The sequence below is a fragment of the Diceros bicornis genome, chromosome 6 (genome assembly GCF_020826845.1).
Source record: "Diceros bicornis minor isolate mBicDic1 chromosome 6, mDicBic1.mat.cur, whole genome shotgun sequence".
In the NCBI taxonomy this organism is placed as follows: Eukaryota; Metazoa; Chordata; class Mammalia; order Perissodactyla; family Rhinocerotidae; genus Diceros; species Diceros bicornis.
This window is the reverse complement of record NC_080745.1, coordinates 84,239,108-84,261,957: the sequence shown is the minus strand read 5'-3', so window position 1 is coordinate 84,261,957 and position 22,850 is coordinate 84,239,108. Positions and strand designations below refer to the sequence as shown.

Here is a 22,850-nt window from a genome sequence, read left to right as displayed (position 1 = left end):
GCTACCTACTGGGGCTTTGGGGGGAAAAAATAAAAATAAAATCTTTAAAAAAAAAAGTGCAGTAGGCATTTAGACCAAATGAGTAGTCACCCCAGGCAGAAGAACAGCCTGTGCCTAGCTGTGAGTGCCCTGGGGTGAGTGTGCTGGGGGTAGGAAAGTAGGCTGAAAGCAGATCTTGTGCCATACACTCGAGATACGTGGTATCCCTAAACCAGGGAGCAAGAAGTCTATAAATCCATATGCACATTGTGGGTATAGACTAATAAGCATGTGAGTACAGAACTGTTATTTTGCAAACATATGTAGGTTCTGTTGTGATTAGTAAAATTCAAACTCATTTAAAAGCATTAATGAATTGTTATTGTTAGTGCCATCAAGTGGATTTTGTAGTAACCTTGTGTACGGCAGAGCGGAACCCTGCCTGGTCTTTTTGCGCCATCCTCTCACCTTCTCTGTATCAGACAATGCTCCTCCACTGTTCACAGGGTTTTCATAGCCAGCTTTTTTGGAAGTGGGTGGCCAGCTCCTTCTTTCTAGTCTGTCTAGTCTGGAAGCTCTGCTGAAACCTGTCCACCATGGGTGACCCTGCTGGTATTTGAAATCCCAGGGTTATATCTTTCAGCATCACAGCAACATGCAGCCGCCACAGCGTGACAACCGACAGACGGGTGGCGTGGTTCCCTGACCGGAAACGAACCCGGGCCACGGCAGTGAGAGCGCCAAATCTTAACCACTAGACCACCAGGGCTGTCTAATAAACTTGTAATGGCTTTTTATCTTGTGTAATTTCTCATCAGCTATAGCTAAAATTACAAACACTATCTTATAAAGGCCTGTGAAATCTTTTTACTTTTAAAAGGTAAAATCTTAGTAGTAAATATCCAATATCTATAGTAAAATCTTACTTTACTATAGATATTGGAGAGCCAGTAAGGGGTTTTAAATAGAGAATTTACACAATCAGTTCTGTCTAACGGCCATAGGAGGATGGATTCAAGGGGGAAAACTTGCAATCAGCCCCTCTCACTGCCATCCAGGTAAGGATGGCTTCACCTAGGGCAGTGGCAGAACCAGTGATTCTAAATGCCGTTTTCCAAGCAATAGCCTAAAAAAGCAAACACGTAAATTGTTTTTCTTACCAATACGGTGAAGGCCAAGTTTAATGTACACATACATATACATGAATATTCATATGAATATTTAATCTTTAACAGAAATTAAGCTTTGGATTTTACTTTTTTATTTTCTCTTATTTCCTTTGTCTTCATCTTTCATTCTATTTCTTTCTTTTTTTTTTTTCCTTCATCCATTTCAACTTATGACCCTTCAGTTTGAAATTAAATTTGGGCTGTAAGTTGACTCCCTGAATCTTTTCTTCACAAGCTTTCTTTGTATTTTCTAGAAGAAAAAAGATTAACCCAGGGTTTCCAAAATAAAAGCAAAGATTGTGATTAAAACTGAATTAGAATCTTTATTCTCTATTATTTGCTAATAGTAAAATAAATAGCCCAGTCTTAAGGAAGCTTTAAAGTAAGTCCTGGAGCCTTTGCGAACCCTTGGATTTTAATTAAAGAAACACAGAATACCATCACTTGCTGTTTGTCAGTGGAAAAAATATGTATTTTTAAATTTTCAAAGCTTAGCCTAGCAGCACATGGAGTACATCTGTTGGCTTTCAGAATTTGAGGAACAGAAATGGATTCAGATGTTTAGGCCCTTTGTCTTCAGTGGTCTCAGCTCACCTCGCCAACTGAGCGTGGCACAATCCAAACGCAGTTTCTGAAAACAGAGCAGCTAGAGTTACTTCTCAAGCACTCTCTTGGGGACTGATAAAGTCAATCTCTGTTTATGTAATGAAATCAGGGGGCAAGGGGTCTGCTGTAGTACTTTGTGGATGGGATTCCATTGGTTTTGTCTTTCAGGGAGAAGACTGGATTTAATAAGCCCTTATTCTTACTCTCTTTCTCTGAAGGTACAGTCCACTGTAATAGATTATTTTGAAGTATTTTTGTTTATGTAGTGTTGGAGCTTCTCTTTAAGCAATTGGTTTTAGTAAAATCAGTAGGTTTATTGTAGAAAAATGGGATAGCGACATCAACTTTACCTGATAAAAAACTTAAATGTCCAGTTAATCTTTTTTGTTCAGTGCTGCTGGTGTTCACCGTGTATGTGTGTGTGTATTTAAATAATATTGTCTTTTTAGTGTTCTTAGATTTTAATTTAACTTGAACTTTCAAAACAAACTCTGTTTATCCTCTTCTCAAATACTCATGAAATCCTTCATATTTTTCAAAATATTTATAAAGTGTTCTTGAGAGTGAAATCTCATAAAGATCTTTGCTTCAGGACCAGAGTTCAAAGGAAAGTCCTTTTGTTTTTAATTTGAAAACTGTAAAAACAAAATACCCTCAAAATGGCAGAGTGTGAATTGGTAACTTCAATTTTATTGCAATCTGCCAAGCCCATCCCCAGATGTTTCCAATTAAAAGCCAAGACTGCTAACTTGGGTGAATATCATATGAAAGTATGTCCTTACTTTTCTCTAATATTTTTTTCCTGAGAAAAATAACAGTCTCAAATCCTTTAACTTTAATTAAAAAAATAACTTCTCATTTGCATATTGTTTAAACTCATACAAAGAAAAATGTAATATTCAAAGAGAATTCTTATATATCAGGTGTGCAAACATGTAGTCCTGATTGCAGAGGGGTTCACATGTCTTCTTATAAAGGCGAAAAAAAAAGAAGATTTTAAAAAGATGTTAAAGCCTTTTAGAAATTAAAATCATGTATTTCTGGATTTAATATAATCAAAGAGTGGACCTTTTAACAATGTGAATTTGTTTAAAAAGGGGTAGTTAGTAATTTCAGTGCTTTCTTCACGATTGTTATAGGGAATTTTCCATTATAAACAAGTAATAAGCTTTTATTTTTGATCAATTATACATTCGATTGTAAGAAGTACTTCTATAGTAATATAGGAAGATGTAATAAGATAAAAGACCCCAGAATGTAATTTTAAAACTATAGGTTTCATAATATTTCTCCAGATAATACCAGGTTACAAACAGCAGGATGCATTCACGAACTTGAAAGTTGCTTCGAATACATCATTCTGTATTAAAAAGAAAGATACCTACTGGTAATAAATTTGAATTTATGGAAATTGGCATTTGTTCAGTGAAAAGATGGAGTTACTCTTTATAACTAACCTAACTTTAACATTTTGAATGTAAAGCTGAAGATACATTTATTTTTGAAGTTTCCACAAACCATATAGACACAGGAACGCATACCAATCTGTGGAGCTGAAACAGTGGTTTTTCGTTTCATTTCCTGTTTGGTGAAGTTTTGATGGGCATGTATTTGGGAGCTCAGGAGGGAGACAGCTGTGTAGGTCTGGGGTCTGTATTTGCTTTAGATAAGTGCCTAATTTTTTTCCCAAACATAGTGCTACTCAGCCTTTAAGACACACTGCAGAAGGGGTCTCTTGAGGAATCTCCAGAGAAAGCTGCTTGTTTGACTTTTGTGTTCCACCAACAGCTTGTTTATAGTCCTGGTTGCTCATCGCAGTTTTGTGGCCCATGTCGTCTTCTGTTGCGGCTCCTTTATGCTTCCATAGCACCTCATACCCGCCACCCTGCATTTATCACTGGCTACGAAAGTCGTTGGAGCATAATAGCCTCCTTTTCCCCCAGCAGGCGATGAGGGCCTCACAAGGCTCATTTCATCTTTTCACCTTGTTACTGAGCAGAGTCGCTTGTGCGTATTGAACTGAGTTGTGATTTTTAGGATTTTTGGAAGTTATTTTGAAAATACTTAAAGAATTGTGAATAGTTTTAAATTTAGGTGTAGAAAGAGAATGGGAATCAGGTGTCCAGTTCTGAGTTCATCACTACCAGGACATGATCTTATTGTTTTATCTGTATTACCTTTTTAAGTTATTCAGAGATTTAACTCAGATGATATGTAAAATTGTTGAGGACTATGTTCTTAACAAACAGGGAGAACTCATTATTATTGTTATTGTCATTAGCAAAATGGCACTGCTCAACTCTGAAGAGATAAGAGGGCTTTTCTCAGGTCTTATTTCCCTCTCCTTTTTTAAAAATGAAACTAATATGAAAAGCTATGCTTTTCTTTAAAAGAAAGTGTATGCCAGTGAAATAAGGAAAAATATTTTCAGCTTTGAGGACAAAAACTAAATTGACATGAACTGGCAGTTTCTATCTTTCTTGAGAACACCCTTTTTAATTTTGGTAACTCGTACAGATCCTGTCATGATAATGTACTCTACTTTTAGTATTCGATGATAATTCACTGAATTCCCAAAGGTTGGGAATTATTCTTATACAATAAAAATATGGTGGAGCTGCATCATAAATACAAATTCAGCTGGTATTGATTGGTTCATGTGTGCAATGTTAATGTGTGAGACATAGTGTATTAAAGTAACATCTACTGTGTTCAGAGAAGGAATAGAAAAGGGAGGGTGGGGTGGACCAGATTCATTGTTCATTGATCCAACAGTTATTTACTGAGCAAGTCTGGGGATATGTTAGTGAACAAATCGTGCTAAATCACCCCTGACCCTACATTCTAGCAAGGAGTTTCTTATAGATATAATAAATAAGTAAATTAACAAGAGTGTTAGAAGGTGATAAGTCCTATGGAAGAAAAATAGTAGGGGGGATAGGTGGGCTTCATTGAGAAGGAGACATCTGAGCAAGAACTTGAAGTGGATGAGAGAGTTGGTCATGGGACTATCTGTAAGACTGGAAGAGAGAGCAGTCAGTGAGAAGCCCTGGGGTGAGAGAAGGCCTGATGTGTTCCAGGAGCAGCAGGAAGCCAGGGTGGCCCATGGTGCATGATGGAGGAGGGGAAAGTAGTAGAAGACAGGCCAGAAAGGTAACGTGGGCCACCTCACTTAGGGCCTCGTAGGCTTGTCGTGGCTTTGGCTTGTCCTGTGCCTCAATTAGGAAGCGCGGCCATGTAAACAAATAACCCATTTGAAAACAGATGGCCAATAGATTTAGTGGTTGCCAGGAACTTGGGGGAGAGGGAATGGGGAGTGACTGCTAATGGGTACAGGGTTTCTTTTTAGAATGATGAAAATGTTATGGAATTAGGTAGTGGTGTTGATTGCACAACCTTGCAAATATACTAAACACAACTGGACTGTATACTTTAAAAGGGTGAATTTTCTGGTATGTGAATTACATCTCAAAAAAATTTGATTGCTGGGGCTTGCTAGAACCATTTTTTGCCCCTCTTCCATCTACTTAATGTAGGTTTTGCCTTTGAAAATTCAGATTTCTAACTAGTTATACATTAACTGAGGGAAAGTCTCTTAGTGGTGTTGGCTGTGTTTTCATTGGAAGTAAAGAATGTTAATCTATTTTCAAGTATCCTTGCTGAAATTGTTAATGATTTGTGAAATCAAACTTTTCCAGATACTCGTTTTACATGTACTTTAGATACCTTTGTTCACTGTTGGTTAGAAATGATAGTGAGATGTTTTTAACCTCTGGCTGTCGAAATGAATCTAATTTTTAGGCTGAATTCTATTATGTTTTGCTAAGCCAAGATATTCTCCATATAATTTATTTTGTGATTCTTATATAGGGTAGAAAATTAGATCAATGTGAAAATGCTCTTCACATTATGGTCTAAAAGCATGCAAGTGAAAAGAATGCCTATTCATTCTGTTGACCAAAAATCAAAATTGTATGATCTCCTCTTCCAGAAGAAGCAGTTATTTTTAATAGAAATAGAGCAGGAAATGTATTTAGCTGGGGTTTTTTTCCCCAGTGTTTTAGATTTAACTTTGGCATTTCCTCAAATTTCAATCTATGACAGCCTAGTAAAGTTGATTGAAATATTATGACCATATTTTACTTTTTTCTCTTTTTAATCGGGGAAAGTATAGTATAATTTGGGTTTTACAAATAGTCTAAATGGTTTTCTTTAAAGAAAGTAAAACCATTGAATACTACAGTCATACTCTGAGCAAAACATTCACTCTTCTGTGGCAACTCAAAATATACGAAAGTTACGTAAGCTGTAACCGTTGGTGAAGTTACGGATCACAGAGTTTGCTGAACTGATTTCCTTTTGATGACTTTGAGTTGAGTGGTTATCCCTCACCAGAAATGTTTAATTAATAATAAAAAATATACGTGCCTTCCTCTATTTTTAGGCTCTTTAGAAGATAGCCTTTACCTTTTCCAGGCATCTTATCTTGAACTCCATTATCCTGTCCTGTAGCCTTCCCTCTTGACATAGGGCTCTTGCCTGCTAAGATTTCACTATAGGGCTGTCCTTGTAGAGTGGTGTACTTGAGACAGTCTTGGGGAGTCTAGAGCTCATCTTCTAAAATGTGGATCAAGTTGGAAAAATGCTCTAAAGAAATTGTAAGATAAGCCCTGTCAGACCAATTACATTCAAAATTTTGAGTACTTTAGAAATATGTAGTAACTCAGATTTCTTATTTACAAAAAGTCAGCACCCTAGGAAAGATTAATCTGCTTTTACCCCATTGTTCCAATATGAATGAATGTACTTAGAAGTTGATTAAATATTTTTTCTTCTGACGATGGGAAAGTATGTCCAAATCCTTAAGTAATTACATTCTTAATACAGACATTTCTCATTTTCTTACCCTAGCTGAAAAGGCGGGGTAGCCCTCAAGTCCTGTGCTTCTCATTTGTGTGATGGTGACTTTAAATGGAGCTGTAAGCACTTTGGTCACTGAACTCGCAACCAGCTAAGTTTAGAAAGCATAACATTTCAAAGTGGTTTATTTCATAAAACTCTGCATTCTTTGATGGCTTAAGAAAATATTTGAAGCACTGAAATAAGCCTGTATATGGAGAAAAGTAATATTTTAACCTAATCTAAAAATTGGTTTTGGCTGATGAGCAGAAATTAAAATGTGTACGTTTATGGTTTTTCAATGAGATAAACTAAGTATTTTTTTTTTTTGTGAGGAAGATCGGCCCTGAGCTAACATCTGCCAGTCTTCCTCTTTTTTTTTTTTTGCTAGGGAAGACTGGCTGTGTGCTAGCTTCCATTGCCCATCTTCCTCCACTTTATATGGGACGCCGCCACAGCACGTCTTGCTAAGCAGTGCCTCGGCGTGCACCAGGGATCCGAACCGGCGAACCCTGGGCCACCGCAGCAGAGCGCGTGCACTTAACCACTTGTGCCACCGGGCCCGCCCCGAGATAAGCTAAGTATTTAAAGAGTTAAAAATAAAATATCTGACCTACTGTTATGAGCAAGTATTGCCTTAAAAGAACATTGTGAAAATTTAGGAACTTTGGACAGTTGTGCATGATCACACTTAATATATTCTTATGTGTACTTCATCTTGGTCCCCATCTGTTGCTCCCCATGGACTGGATTATCTAGAGGTGTGCGTTGATACATCTTTTTGTCCCAGCACCTGGTGCCTGTCACAGAGTCAGGATTCATTTAATGTTCATTGACCAAATGTTTTTGATTGTCAGCATCGTTGTTAAATCCAGGCTCTGGGTTCGGGTGGCTGTGGATGAATCTGCATAGAATGTGTCTGTTTTAACCTGAGAAGGTGATGCCTAATCCTCCCTCCCAAATATTTGATCTCTGCATCTTAGCCAGTCATCTTTCAGTTCCTCCTTAAATTAGAAGATGGTGTCATTTGTATGTTTTGGGTTTTATTTTGTTTTTTTTTTAATTTTAACTTAAGGTGATACATATATTTCTTTTTACTAGACATTCTTGAGATTGGGATTCTCTTCTTTTATGTTCTGCCATGGCAATAGACAAGATATACCATTCCATTTTATTACTGTTTCCTTGTTCATATTGGTAATATTATTTTAGTAAATACAGAATCCTAGAATAATTAAGCAAGAAGAGCCAGAAAATTCTACAAATGAAGAGCAATGAGGGGGGTTTAGATCTATCAAATATTAAAATATAAAGCTTTAATAGTTAAAACTCTGTGGCACTGGCACCTGAGTAGACAGATCAGTATAACAGAATAAATAGAAAGTCCAGAAAGAGATCTAAACATATATAGAAAGTTAGTATGTTATCAAAAAGACATTTTAAATCAGTAGGGGTAGTGACAATTGTTCGAAAACTGATGTTGAGGCCACTTGGTAAACATCTGAAAGAAGTTAGGTTGGATCCTTTTCTTCTATCTTATACCAAAATAAATTCCAGATGGAGCGTAAATGTAAATATAAAATTATGAAACCATAAAAGTACTAGGAAAAAACATGAAAATGTTTTTATAATCTTCAAGTGAAGGTGGCCCTTATAATTATATTGCAAAACCCAGACGCCATTTAAAAAAAATGATAAGGGGCCAGCCCGGTGGTGTAGCAGTTACGTTTGCGCACTCTGCTTCAGCTGCCCCGGGTTCACAGGTTTGAATCCCGGGTGCGGACCAATGCACCGCTTGTCAAGCCATGTGTGGCGGCCTCCCGTATACAGAGTAGAGGAAGACAGGCACAGATGTTACCTCAGAGCCAACCTTCCTCACCAAAAAAAAAAAAAAAAAAGAAAATTTTGACCACTTATCAGATTTCCACGTGGCAAAAAAAGCATGGCATAGAGTCACGTATCAGATAAGCTAGGAAATACAATGTATTTTACAGTGTTAATTTTCTTAATATATAGAGTTTTTCTATTAGAAATCTAGCAACAAAATGGGCCAGCTTTATGGAGAAGAAAATACAAATTCCTTTAAGCATATGGAAAGATACATAATGCAAATTAAAGCTATAGTGAAATGCCATTTCTCAGATTGGTAAAGATCAAAAGTTTCGATAGTAACTGTGTTGACAAGGATGTGGGGAAATTAGCACTTGTATACATAATATTGCTGATGGAAATGTAAAATGGCACAACTTTCATGGAAAATAGTTTTATGCTGTAAAACTTAAAGCTCTTATACCTAACAATTCCAATCCAAGGAATTTATCCTAGACATATTCACAGATTATATATGTATAAGAATATTAATTTTTCCACAAATGGTTATACCATTTTAAACCAGCAGTATCCAAGTTCTAGATAGTCCAAATCCTTGCCAAAACTTGTTTTTCAGTCCTTTTAATTTTAGCCATTCTAGTTGGGTATTCAGTAGTATCTTATTCTGGTTTAATTTGAATTTCTGGTAACTGATGTTGAACATCTTTTCATGTGCTTATTAGGCATTTATCTATCTTTGGTGAAATGTTTAAGTCTTTGCCTTTTTTAAAAACTTGGATTGTTTATTCTTATTATTGAATTTTTAAATTCTTTGTTTTGGATACAAATCTGTTTTCTAATAAATGTTTTGTTTTAATATTTTCTCCTAGTCTTTGACTTGCCTGTTTATTTTCTTTCTTTCTTTCTTTTTTTTTTTTCCCTTTTTTGTGAGGAAGATCAGCCCTGAGCTAACATCCATGCCTAATCCTTCTCTTTTTTTGCTGAGGAAGACTGACCCTGGGCTAACATCTGTACCCATCTTCCTCCACTTCATATGGGACGCCGCCACAGCATGGCTTGACAAGTGGTGCATCGGTGTGTGCCCGGAATCCAAACCCAGGCCTCTAGGAGCAGAGTGCGTGCACTTAACCGCTACGCCACGGGGCCGGCCCCACCTATTTATTTTCTTAAAATCTTTTTGAAGTCAGTATGTAGTTTTCATGCAATCCAATTTGTCAGTTTTTTTCTTATAGTTAATGTCTTTTGTGTGCTAAGAAATCTTTGTATACTTCCAAGGTCAAGAAAATTTACTCCTTTTTTTTCTCTAGAAGTTTTATATCTTGAGCTTTTATATTTAGCTTTTTTTTCGCATCAGATTTTCAAAATTGTCTGTAACCCAAAAGGAAAAAAAAAGATTTAGAACCACTGCTTTAGACTGCTGTCTAGTTTTTCAGATTTGTTAATAATATGGACAGTATCACATCATGCTGCCCCTTGCCACCAATAAAACAGTTTCTGAGTTAAGGGAGAGAATGACATTGCTTTTGATAAGATAGATGTCAGTGGAATATCTGGCTTTATTACACTTACTAAATAAATTATTAATTCATTTCTAAAGAATCTCATGTTAGAATTTTAATGTTAGGTGAGTATGTGGACCATCTGGAGCTGCCCCTTATGGATGACCTTTACTGCTCTGGGGCCGTAAGGTGTCAGCAAATGCAGTGAACACTCTCGGAACTTCAGTCAGAGACCTGAGTTCTGGTCTACACCCTGCCATGCTTTCTCTTAGCCAGCAGGCATTCCCATTTCATAGAGAATCAAGTCCAAAACATGATTTTTGAGGCCCCACACTATTTGGTCCCAGTCTAACTTTCCATTTCTGCAATGCCCTGCTGTTTCCCAGTCCTCAGAGTTATCTTGTACTAGGCCCAACTCTGCATCTTTGTGCTGTTCTCTCCATCTAGATTGTTCTTGTTCCTTTTCATCCTGCCCTAAACTTAATCCAGTCAATCTATTAAGTCCCCAGTAAAACTCCATATCCTCCTTGAATTCTCTCCCAGCCTCTCAAGCAGGAATTAATTTGTGCACATTTTGTTTAGGTACAGCCTCCTCCATTAGCTTACAGACTTCTGAATGCTTCGAATGCCAGGAGGGCGTGGTGTTTGTTTTATATCTAAGTGATACTTCAAATATGACTTGCAAATAGCAGGCTGGTTATAGGGTGCCTTTCTGACGTAAAGCTGTATAACAGTGCTAAGCCCTTAAGCAGCAGTATTCTTTGTAAAGGTTTTGCACTACATAGTGTTTTTCAGACTCTGAGGTTGTGACCCATTTACTGTTTGTGAAAGCAATTTTGGTGGTTCCAGAGCATCATTTTTAAAAAAAATGAAATAGAGTAGAATAGGAAATAAAGGATTACATAACGTGGGTAAGCATTCTATAGTAAAATATTTGTTTCTAGTTTTATATTTGTATATATGTTTACTAGGTTGTGATGTAAAATATTTCTTACTATATGTTGTAGTAAAAAAAAATTGAAAAACACTGTGCAGTCATGCATCTCTTAACAATGGGGGTATCTTATGAGAAGTGTGTCGTTAGGCGATTTCTTCATTGTACAAACATCATAGAGTGTACTTACACAAACCTAGATGATATAGCCTACTACACACTTAGGCTATATGGTACTAATCTTATGGGACCACTGTTGTATATGTGGTCCATCATTGACCGAAACATCGTTCTGCAGCGCATGACTGCGCTAAATTTTAACCTCTATAATGAATTTCGAATTTTAAAGTTTAGAGAAGAGACATGTGAAATTTGAATTAACTTTGATATTTCTGAAAATTTTCACTAAATGATTTCACATAATTTGTACCATCATCTGTTAATTGTCTACCAAGTTACCCTTAGGCAAATGATTTTTTTCTTCAGCATCTATTGTATCGTCTTTGTTTTGGATTTGGGGTACATAAGTGAATTATAAATACATAAAAGAAACTTTAGAGGATTATTATCACAGCTGTTTCCCTGAAATTTCTATGTTTTTTAAACTTATCTTTATTTACATCTATCAGTTTAGATTGCTCATGGAAGGATGTGGACAAGACAGTACTTTTTACTACATTAGAATGGAATGAATATTATCAACTGAGTCTACAAAATTAAAAAATTGTGACTAGGGAGAGTGAAATTCCATTTTGGAAAATAAGTTCACGTCATATATAAATTATAATGCTTTCATATATGAAAAGAAATTTCACTTTGTTATTAACTAGCATTTAAAAACAAGATTTTGAAACTGGGTATTCTTAGCAGTCAACTCAGCGAGAATCGTATCTTAAATACTTTTTCCAAAAGAAAGTAGAAAATCGAATCTTCCAAATCAACACAGGCATCGCCAGTGGTTATGTATGACTTTTAGAGAGCCTTTGAATCATGTGTGCATTCTTGAGGTGGGAAAGCAATTACTAATAGAGTCATTTAGTATTTACAGTAGAGCTGTTTCTGGTTGACTTTGTTTAAATTTGTGATTAAAACCTTTCTTGGCACTCTAGAGCCTTGTAACCAGAAAGTTACTGGTTAGTAATGTCTGTGCCTTTTTTCTTCACTTCTCTGTAGGGTCAGTATAGACCTTCTGATTTGCTGTGTCCTGAGACATATGTGTGGGTACCCATTGAGCAGTGCCTGCCTTCGCTTGAGAACTCAAAGTACTGCCGTTTCAACCAGGACCCAGAAGCAGGTATGTGTGAAGCACAGCTCCGCTGGAAATGGTCGGTTTTGTTTTTAGAATCCACGTGTGTGTGGCTGTGGCTCTTAACAGCGTCCAGGTAGCTTTTTATATATTGTAGAGTGTGCATGCGTGCCTGCATGTGTGTGTGTGTGTATGAATCTGTTTGTAAGATAGAGGGAGATACGACATGTGCACGCACACAACACTCACACTCACAGTTTTGCAAATGAGTACAGAAACCTCATGTGCTTGTGCTACTTACTGACCCAGCTTCTTCCATTAGGTTAGTTTTTACATGCTTTGAGGGCTGACACCGTTAGCCATCTCTTTTACGGCTATCACAGTGCATAAAAATTGTTCACTAGGTTATTTAGCCAATGTAGAGAAGATAGAAATATTGACCAATTGGAGTGAATAACGTTGTGGAATGGTTTCCTAAGGGCCAACCGGCTGCCGTGGGTTTTTATAACAATACTTCTTTTTACATCTCTGATGCTTCTCCTTTTCTGTCCTTTCTTCCATCTGCTGCCCAGTGTGGCCCCAGACATATTTTATCTCTTAGGATTCTCCTTCACATACTCTGTGCTCAAGTGGTACATACAGATAGTGAAAGTATAGCCCTGGAGTCAGACTTCCTGCATTCAGACCCTGGTCCCATCATCAGCAGGTAAACTGTGTGCCCTTAGGCAATTTAATAATCTCCCTGGCCTCAGATTCCTGGCCTTCAGAATTAGGGTAATAATAAGACCTACCATATTGAGCTGTAATGAGGTTTAAAATAAGACAGACGTGCTGAGAGTAACCCCCTATTATTGTTGTGTTGGTGATTGTTGGGCAAATTATGCCATATATACCTCAGGCTTTTGTCTGCATATGCCTTTATTTGCTCTGATCCCTCTCTCGAAAAAAATGGCAGTTCTGTTCACCTCCCTGTTGTCTAGATCCCACGCGCAGTCCTCCTCCACACAGCCCTCCTCATCCTCACTGCATTCCGCTGCGGCTTTTTAATCAGGCACCAGTGTGATGCTCTCTCTCGTGATGGATTACATTACATTGTCGTGTGTGTGCCCCAGACTGAAGTTCCTGGATGTTCCATGTGTGCTTCATTGACCTTTGAGTCCTCACAACCCACCAGAGGAGATACCCAACACACACTTCTTAAGAATACAAACATTTTTCTACTAGCCACCCATGGTCTAAGTTTGGGGGAAAAGAAGGAAAGAGAAATGGAAAGGCCAGGGGAGGGGAAGGGAGTAAATGGAAAAATCAAGTAGGAAGACATAGGAGGAAGGAAAGAAATGCAATAATTTCTTCTGTTCTAAGATGTGCATTTTTTTTCACAAATCAGGTTTTTTCTTATTGAAAAAATTAGTTCATAAACCATTGTATTTTGTTATCTTGAAAAGCTGTTATGAAATCGAGTGGGCAATTCTTACACATGATGACCTTAGAATCTGAGGAAGAGTGGCCCTAGGCACCCAAAGTTAGCCCCAGGTTTTCTAGATATTTAGGTTTTATAGAATGACCAGGACTTTTTAGTTCCTGCACCTGAAATTGTTAATCAGAATTTCATCATTTCATTCTAAGTTGCACCTCATTGATGAAACAAACAGATATGTTGCTTAAAAACAAACATGTTGAATTTGTCAATTGGTCTTGGAGCCAGGCTCAGAGCGAAAGGCAATAGTGTTTTAGAGGAAAGCATATACTTATCCGCTGTCTCCCCTCAAAAAGTTTTTGATCTATTTGAAAAGTTGCTTCTTTTCTTATATAATACTTAGAGATTAAAGCAATCACAGACTCTCCCTGTTTTGTAAAATTGAAAAGGTGACTGAATAATTTCCACGCAGAGTGGACATTCCAGTAAAGATTCACTCATGTTAATAGATTTTAAATCCATTTTCCAAAGTAAGCACTAATGAGCATTTCATGGCAAAGAAAATTGAGTCTCGTGTTGACCGGTTTGTCAAGTGTGTCCTTCACCCTGGTGAGTGAGGAATATAGAGCGTGTGCTTTCCCTGTAATCTGAGTTACAGTTCTTCTGGCAATAGCTCTCTCTCTTCATATGCATTGTTTAGGATTCATTTACAAAAGTCAGAGGGGTGAATTTCTTTGAGAATAGTGCTTCGAAGAAAATGAAGATCCTTTTCCATATGCTGAATCTTTGGAACTTGCAAGAGAACACCATACAGTTTTATCAGTATTGAATATCACAGTCCAGACACTATTTGAAATCAGACTTATATCCTGTGGTTTTAGGAAATTAAAATGCAGTTACATGCTGGAATGTATCGAGCATGCTGTGAAACATGGTCGTTTGAGATTTGAATGGCAATCTGTGAGAAACTGTTTTCTTCTCTGGGGCCAGTTTTACTTTTACATGACCCATAATCTGACTCACAAAAAATACAGAGCTTAATATGGGCAATATTGCTAGTCAGCATGGTGTTTTTTTCACAAAATCTTGTTTCTCCTCCCAGCTGTTCGGTAGTTAAGTTACTCTACAAAAGGCACAGCTGATCGCCATAGGTCTCTGTAAAACAGTTTGGCCACAAGGTGCATCAATGGCCGCTTGTCAGAAAAATTACATTTTCCCCTATCCTGAATTGCTGTAAGCCTCTGGAAATCCTGTTCCTCCCTGCCCTTGACACCCCCCCACACCCCTACATTTTAGAGCTTTGCGTTCTATGCCTATTTGCTCAACTAGGAAGTCTGTGTAACAATAAAAACCTATTGTGTTTACTGCTTTACCGGACTATGGGAGGAGGGGCTGACAAACTGAAGTAACTTGGAAAATTCTAAAGAAATCCTTTTGTTCATAAATAGGTCTTTTGTTTTTTTAATGCAGAACTTCTGCCTACTCTAAAGAAGGGATTTCAAAAGTTTCTCAAATGATTAAGTAAAAGTCTCTTAGATTTCTTTTTAAATTTATAGTTGGATATGTATAGATTTCAAAAATTCTACATCACAGTTACATTGTACCTTTTTTGTTTAAATTATTATTATTTTTTGTGTGTGTGAGAAAGATCAGCCCTGAGCTAACATCCGTGCTAATCCTCCTCTTTTTGCTGAGGAAGACCGGCTCTGAGCCAACATCTATTGCCAATACTCCTCCTTTTTTTTTCCCCCCAAAGCCCCAGTAGGTAGGTGTACGTCACAGTTGCACGTCCTTCTAGTTGCTGTATGTGGGACGCGGCCTCAGCATGGGTGGAGAAGCGGTGCATTGGTGTGCACCCAGGATCCGAACCTGGGCCGCCAGTAGCGGAGCGCGCGCACTTAACCGCTAAACCACGGGGCTGGGCCCTAAATTATTTTTTAAAAATATTTACTGGGAATACTAGTAGAAAATTGGTCCAAATGCGTAAAACCACTACTAAGAAGAAAATTAAGATGACCCAGAGTCTTGTCATATAGCAATAATCGTTAATATTTTTATGCTCCCCCTGTGATCTCTTTTATGCATATATCTGTATTTTTTAAAAAACAAAACAGGAATCATGCTTAACACCTTTTTTTTGTAATTGAGGTAACATTGGTCTATAACATTATATAAATTTCAAGTGTACATCATTATATTTCAATTTCTGTGTAGACTGCAGAGTGTTCACCACCCAAAGACTAATTACCATCCATCACGATACATGTGTGCCCTGTCACCCCTTTCGCCCTCCTCCCCCCTCTCTCCTCCCACTCTGGTAACCACCAATCTAATCTCTGTCTCTATGTGTTTGTTGGGTGTTGTTGGTTGTTGTTGTTATCTTCCACTTCTGAGTGAAATCATACAGTATTTGACTTCTCTGTCTGACTTATTTTGCTTAAACACTTCACACTTTTGTTGTTGTTTTTACTTAATATTTTGTGTTGCTTCTTACTTTTAGTAAGATTAAAACTCCTTGACTGTTCATTTGATCATTCAGCAAACTTACGTGATACAGGCAGTTTCTAATATAGATGTTTTACAAGGATCATCGAAAGAGTAAACCAGATGTTTTGGAGTTGGTTTTAAAGCCGTGATAAACTATGATTTGATTTGACTCTTAATGATGTTGACAAATACTGTATTATTTATTGTTGGTAGTAAAATCTTTTTCATTCTGGATTTACAAAAAATTAAAACTTTATTGAGCATGTGCTATTTTCCAAGCACTATCCTATATTTTCCCATGTTACCTCAGTTTATCCTCAGAAAATAATTGGATGTTTTGTCATTGACCCCTCAGATATTATTTGTTGCAATAACAGCTAATATTTGTTTTAATCAGAGATTTTAAATAATTTTAATTCAAGTATTACTCTATAATTTTTGTAAGTACTTATTTTTAGTATTTATTTCAAAGGTGCTAATTAAAATGATCTTTATTTCTATTTCTTCTTATAATTACAGTAGTATACATTTTATCAGAGATTTGTCTAGATTTCACTTTCTCTTTTCTATACATATTTTTGAAATGTCAATTTCCTAATTTGTCTCTAATGTAACTAAATCATAAATATTAGTAAGGATATTAAATTTAAATTTGCTTTAACAATAACAGCACCAAATTTTGGCTTAGTCCTTTATGCATTTATCCAGGTTAGAGAATTTCTAGGACACCTTAACTCTTCCCAGCTGTTGCTGAAAATCTGAACTAATTTAAGAAGATTTTTCCTAGTTTAATCTCCTGAAACTCTAAGGCTCTAATCTGTGTTATTTTATGTTGTTTCATTTGTCTCTTGTCTTCTCTCTTTACTCCATTCTTCTTTCTTGTTGATATGGTTCCCTGGCATTTTTTCTATACTTCTGTAGTTTCTGTCACATATGCCCACAGGAAAAACAAGTCCCACTCTGACCAGGCCTGTGTGTATGAAGTAACCAGGTTCAGAAAGAGCTCTGTCCTGTGTTCACTTGCCTGTTTTTCCAAGCATGGTGTCACTTCCTGCATGTTGTGTGTATGGTCCCTCACAAGGGCATACCTCAGTCAAAATGTCGTCTTAATCACGAGGAAACAATGCCTAATGAGAAAGCAAATCTACCAAAACTTCCTAGGGCCCCTAAAAATGTGCTGCAGTGATAATTTAGGATTAAGCGGACAGTGTCTTTCTTAATTGTTTTAGATCTACAATTAAACTGTTGTTCTTTTAATACCTCTGTGGGTTAAAATTTTTTTCACGTCTAGATTTGAGGTTCACCTACCCACTTGAAGTTGCAAAATGCATGATGTTGATTGTTGGATACTTAATAAACATATTCTTTGTTGCCAATAAAGATGTGGTGCTTGGATGTAGCCACTTGTAGCCTACTACATGTCCTAAAGGAGACAGGCATCAAACCAAGAAAACATCTTTGGAAATTTGGTTTTTATATTTGGTGAATCTGGAGAATGTGTTTCAATATGGAAAATGTAGACAGTTACAGTCTCCTAATTTTTCAGTTGACTCACTAACCACTTAAAAATATCACTTTATTATATTATTACTCTTTTCTCACTTACCTCCTTTTCAGAGATATCCTTTCTTATCCAAATGTTAGTGTAGTGCTAATACAACTCCTGGTTTACAAATTAGAAACTAGATTTCCCTACTTTGCATGGTCTTTTAATGAGGACACTAAGGAGTAGAAAAACAAGTCTTTCATACAATATTTGTGCAAAAGACTAGGTATTATAACTTTATTATTTGCATTTTCTATTAAAAAATGTGAAACTAAGACTTATTAAGGTAAGCTTCAACAGTTGTCAATGACTGTTCCCTTTTTTGGTTTTTTGTTTTTTTGTGTGAGAAAGATTGGCCCTGAGCTAACATCTATGCCCATCTTTCTCTATTTTGTATATGGGAAGCCACCACAGCATGGCTTGATGAGCGGTGTGTTATGTTTGCACCTGGGATCTGAACCTGTGAACCCCGGGCCGCCGAAGTGGAGCGTGCAAACTTACCCACTACACCACTGGGCTGGCCCTTTTAAGGATATTTGAAAGCCAGTCTTGCAGAGAAACTTTACAAATTTTTACCACCCAGTCTTTGCTCATTGAGCCATGCGTGAGGAGTGAGCCAGTAACTGAAAATTGTTAGAGAACCTGGCCAGAGACAGACTGAAACAACTCTTAAAGGATTGAAAAATAGACTTAAGATTTCCATTTAGCTATTAAAGATATATTTCTCTGATCCCTTTCTCTTTTCTTATAGAATAGATAAAATTTTTTAAATAAACCATTCCTTTTACAGTCACTCAGTTTTTTATTTAATCCTGTGATAAATAATAAAAAATCATTTCAGTATCATTCCAGCAGGCTCAAAAATATCATGATGCTTCAAACATGTCTATAAATGGTAGTTCTGCCTGGTTCTAATATGTGGCATCTTACAGTGCTACTTTGTTTGTTTGAATGAAAAACTGGTATTTTTTTATATAATGAAAAGGTTGTCCAAAATGTCAGTTAAAGAATAAAACTAAAGCCCATACCTGCTGTTTAAGTGCTGGCTTAACTATGATGTTCTGTTGAATGTGAGACATCATCAATTTTAAGTCCTTTATTTTATGTACCACTAAGAAAAAGAAAAAATGTTGCTATTTAGACCAAGACTCCACAGTTATAAGATGTATCTGGGTTTCAGAAACATCAGAATGTGTAAAAATGTGAATCTTAACATAGAGGTTCAGTCTGTGCACCATAATACCTGGCAAAGCTGTAGAGAGTTACTTGTTTTTATGTGTTAGGGAGCTTTGTGGCATCTTAATTCTAGGCATTAAATGTATTATAGATGGAGTGGACGTTTATGTTTCAGAGTTGGAAGGCATTGATTTCAAGTACTTTCGTATAAAAATAAGATTACTATCATTGATTGATGGTAATAATAGAGTTCTTTTAGTACTCTCTACTTGAGAAAATTTTGAGAAGACATGTAGACAAGGCTTTTTTATTGTAATGAAACAAAACTTTTTAGTACCCAAAAGCATTGTAATTCTGTAAGCGTTGATTATCTTCATGCATCCTGGTTTTAAACAAATTTAAAAGTTTTAAAAACTTAGTCCAATGTGGGAAGTAGGCAATAAAAGTAGAGAATTTAAAAACTTTGCTTAGCCAATAAATTCAGTGATCTCTGGCAATTGATGGATTGATTAAAGGTAATAAAGAAGAGGCAAAAGATGGTATCCCAGCATGTCATCAAGCTTGTCGTCAGCCTTAAAATAATCTGTAATTGATTGAACATTTTCCAACCTTGTGAATTATCAGTAAATATTCTTGGTTTAACTTGTGGCTGTATAGTAACAGAACATGAATCATTAACTTAATTGAGAAAAATTCTTAAAGGATACTTGATGCTATATTTTGCAACCTACATCATTTGATATTCAATATAGTGTCTGCTAGCTTTTGGAGGAACTGACCCAAAGACAGACATAACAATCCAAAAGTTTCTTAAATCATTCACACCCAACTTCGATGTAAGATTAGAGTCTGCATTTGTCTGCAAGGTATTTTTAAACTGTTTAGATTCTCCTTTGTGGATGTTAATATTTAGTGTCTCTGCAGAAAAATAAGCAAGCTATAACATGAAGGTATGAGAAGGTCTGTTTATAACTATTCTTTTATGTGATGCTAGCAAGATGTTTTTAATATTAACATGGAAACTGGGGTATAATTCCTATTCTTGTAAGAAATGTATTTTCCTAGCTGCCATTTGTTTGAAATAGACATCATTTAGGGGACACTTGAGTTGTTCCTGCTTCTGTGGAGTGTTCACTGATAATAAAATGAAATTTGTCTGAAAGTGGGAAGGACATATTCACAATAGAGAAAGAATGAAAGTTACCTGCTTTACTAACCTCTATCAAAATAAGAAAAAAAAGCTAAGCATTTCTAATGCTAAAGAGACTCTCTTAGCCTGGTTTCTTTCCAGAAGCAGATCCTGAAACATGGGCTTGCATTCAGGTAATTTATTTGGGAAAGGGTCTCAGGAGCAGGAGTAGGGGACTGGGGAGAGTGAACTAGGGAAGGAGGAAAAGACAATATAAGGATGTGTTATTGTGTGATCCACCACTTTAAGGACTGGAGTTCAGTCCTTTGAGAAACCTTCTGGTGTATATCTCAGAATTGGCTGCCTGAGGGATCAAAGGAAGAAGTATGTGTCCACTGGTTTCTGTTCTCTGCTGGTCAGTGATGTCTTACTGGGTGTTAATGCCCCTGCACTTTCAATTTGTACATGTACAAATGCAGAGCAGGCTCCTACAGGCACAGTAGGCTGCTGTGTGTGACAGGCAGGAAGCAAGAGAGACAGACCTGGCCAATCTGCCCTTCTCAGAACCGTACACTATAGTCATAGCATGAGTCGGAGGTGAGGCTAAGGGGATAAGAGGCAATCAACGCCCAAGAGGTGTCTAATATAAGAAAAAGTACAGAATGAGGTGGCATGTCCCTGAGGTCAGTTGACCATGTCAGTTGCATTGGGGCAGAGAGAGTAAGGACCATAAACATGAGAAAGTAGTGTTCTCTCTCTAAAAAAAAATGCTGGCTGAATTTGAAGTAATCAGAGAAGTCAATCAAGAATTAGAAACATAAATTTGAATAATTCATAAAATCATTTACTCAGCAAGTATTTATTAAGCCAGGCATTATGCTTTATGATAGGGGTGTAAATTACTCATTCCAGCCCTCAGGGAACTTAGTGGAGGACGCAATTATCAAGCACTTTCAGTAAAGTGTGGTAAGTAGTATATTGGGGGTAATAGGAGATGTAGTTTAGTTAGTCCACGTATGAAGGTCCTCAATCCAGATTTGGACGGGTGTAGGAGGGCAAGGAATGCTTCTTACATGAAGTGATCTAAGTTAGAGTTTTAAAAAGGAGAGAATGCAAGAGTTGCAGGCAGAAAGGAGCATAGTCAGAAGGCCTGGGGCGGTGGGGGACAGATAGAGTTTAGAGTAGGAGGGGGCTAGGTGTGGAAAGATGTAGCTGGTTAGTAAAGGACTTTGTAAATCATTATAAGGAGTTTAGATTTTTCTCCTGAAAGCATTGAAGGCCATGCAAAGGTTTTAAGCACTGGAATGACATCAGCAGATTTGTTATTTCTACTCCACATGTGGAGAATGAATGGGACATAGTTAAAACTGAAGGTAGGGAGACCAGTTTAGGAGGGTTTTGCATACAGTACTTTAAGCAAAAGATGACAGTGGCCTGGAATAGAAGGTAACAATTGGGAATAGAAAGGGAGGGAAAGGGGCTGGCCCCGTGGCTTGGCGGTTAAGTGCGCGCGCTCCGCTGCTGGTGGCCCAGGTTCGGATCCCGGGCGTGCACCGACACACCACTTCTCTGGCCATGCTGAGGCCGCGTCCCACATACAGCAACTAGAAGGATGTGCAGCTATGACATACAACTATCTACTGGGGCTTTGGGGGAAAAAAATAAAAAAAAAATAAAAAGAATAAAAAAAGAAAGGGAGGGAAAGGATAGCAAAGATATTCAGGAGGTGGGATTCACAGAACTGGGTAGTTAATTGTGTATAGCGAAGTTGAGTGGGAGAGACTTGTCAAAAGAGTTGTATAGCTTCTGACACGAGCTGAATTACTGCTGACTTGGTTTCTGAAATGAGGTACATGGAGGAGGAGCAGATTTTGTGGAGAAGGAGGAGAATGGTAAGTTCAGCTTTGGACATGCTGAATTAAAGGTGTTTGGAGACATCCAGTAGAGGTGTTGGGGAGGCAATTGACTACGGAGATCTGACTCTGATAAAAGATCTGGGAAGGAGGCAGAGATTTGGGAGGCACTAGAGCCTTACAAGTGAATGTGATTGCCTAGAGTGAAGAACAGAGGTCTAGGAGACAACTCTGAGGACCCCCAGCATGTAATGGCTGAGTAGATGAAGAAGAGCCCCATTAGAGGCCAAGGGTCTAATTCGAGTGTGGGGTTAAGAAGCATTTTCAAGAAGTGGAGAGCAGTAGCAGTGTCAGATTCTGCTGAGAGGACTTGAGAAGCATCCTTGGAGGATCCTGGCAAAGACTTGTTTTCGTTTTGGTGAGAATGAAATAGTGTCATGGCTTAAAAATTGAGTGGAAGTTAAGAAAGTGACCATAATCAAATTTGATTTTTGAAGACACTAGCTAGAGAGGTAAGTCTAATGGAGGAAGACCTTTAAAAAAGAGGAGGGGAGAGGTTTGAGCAGTTTTAAAAGCCGATAAGAGTTAGGGGAGAGAAAGATTAAGGGTATAGAAGAGAGGTGAAAATCAATATATCAAGATCTCTGAGATGAAACGTGGGAAAGATCAAGAGTACGGACCGGAAGATTAGCCTTAGATGGTAAGGACCCTTCATCTGTTGTAGGAGAGGATGAGGAAGGGCTAAGTGCAAGTGAAGACAATTGGTGTGGTGAGAGCTTTCTCACCTGATGCCTTTTCTTTTCATTTGAAGTCCGTGCTGATGAAGGGGGAGGTGACAGGATAAGAGAAGAATGGCAGGTCAGCTGATTGCCAGTCCTTGTTAAAATCAGTGCTGGTGAAGTTATGTAAATGTGATGCTCCTTGAGCAGCCTGGAGAAGGCAGACAGTTGTATTGTTTCCAGGGTGAGAACTGGTCAGGCTTTTGCAGTGGAAGGGCTAGAATTTAAGGCTGTTGACAAAGAAATGGTTGAAATATGGTAATGGCATCTGAATTCAGTTAGGAAGGAACTAAAGATAGGA

General features: G+C 37.4%; 1 protein-coding gene across 6 annotated transcripts in view; it reads left to right on the top strand.

Annotated features, from left to right (window-relative positions):
• ATE1 (arginyltransferase 1) overlaps window positions 1-22,850 on the top strand; it is a 174,385-nt gene that overhangs the window by 121,344 nt on the left and 30,191 nt on the right. For all 6 annotated transcript variants that reach the window (XM_058544160.1, XM_058544161.1, XM_058544157.1 and 3 more), the window contains one exon: window positions 12,090-12,210. In XM_058544160.1, the coding sequence (XP_058400143.1) occupies window positions 12,090-12,210 (121 nt within the window). The remainder of the gene's footprint in view (window positions 1-12,089; window positions 12,211-22,850) is intronic.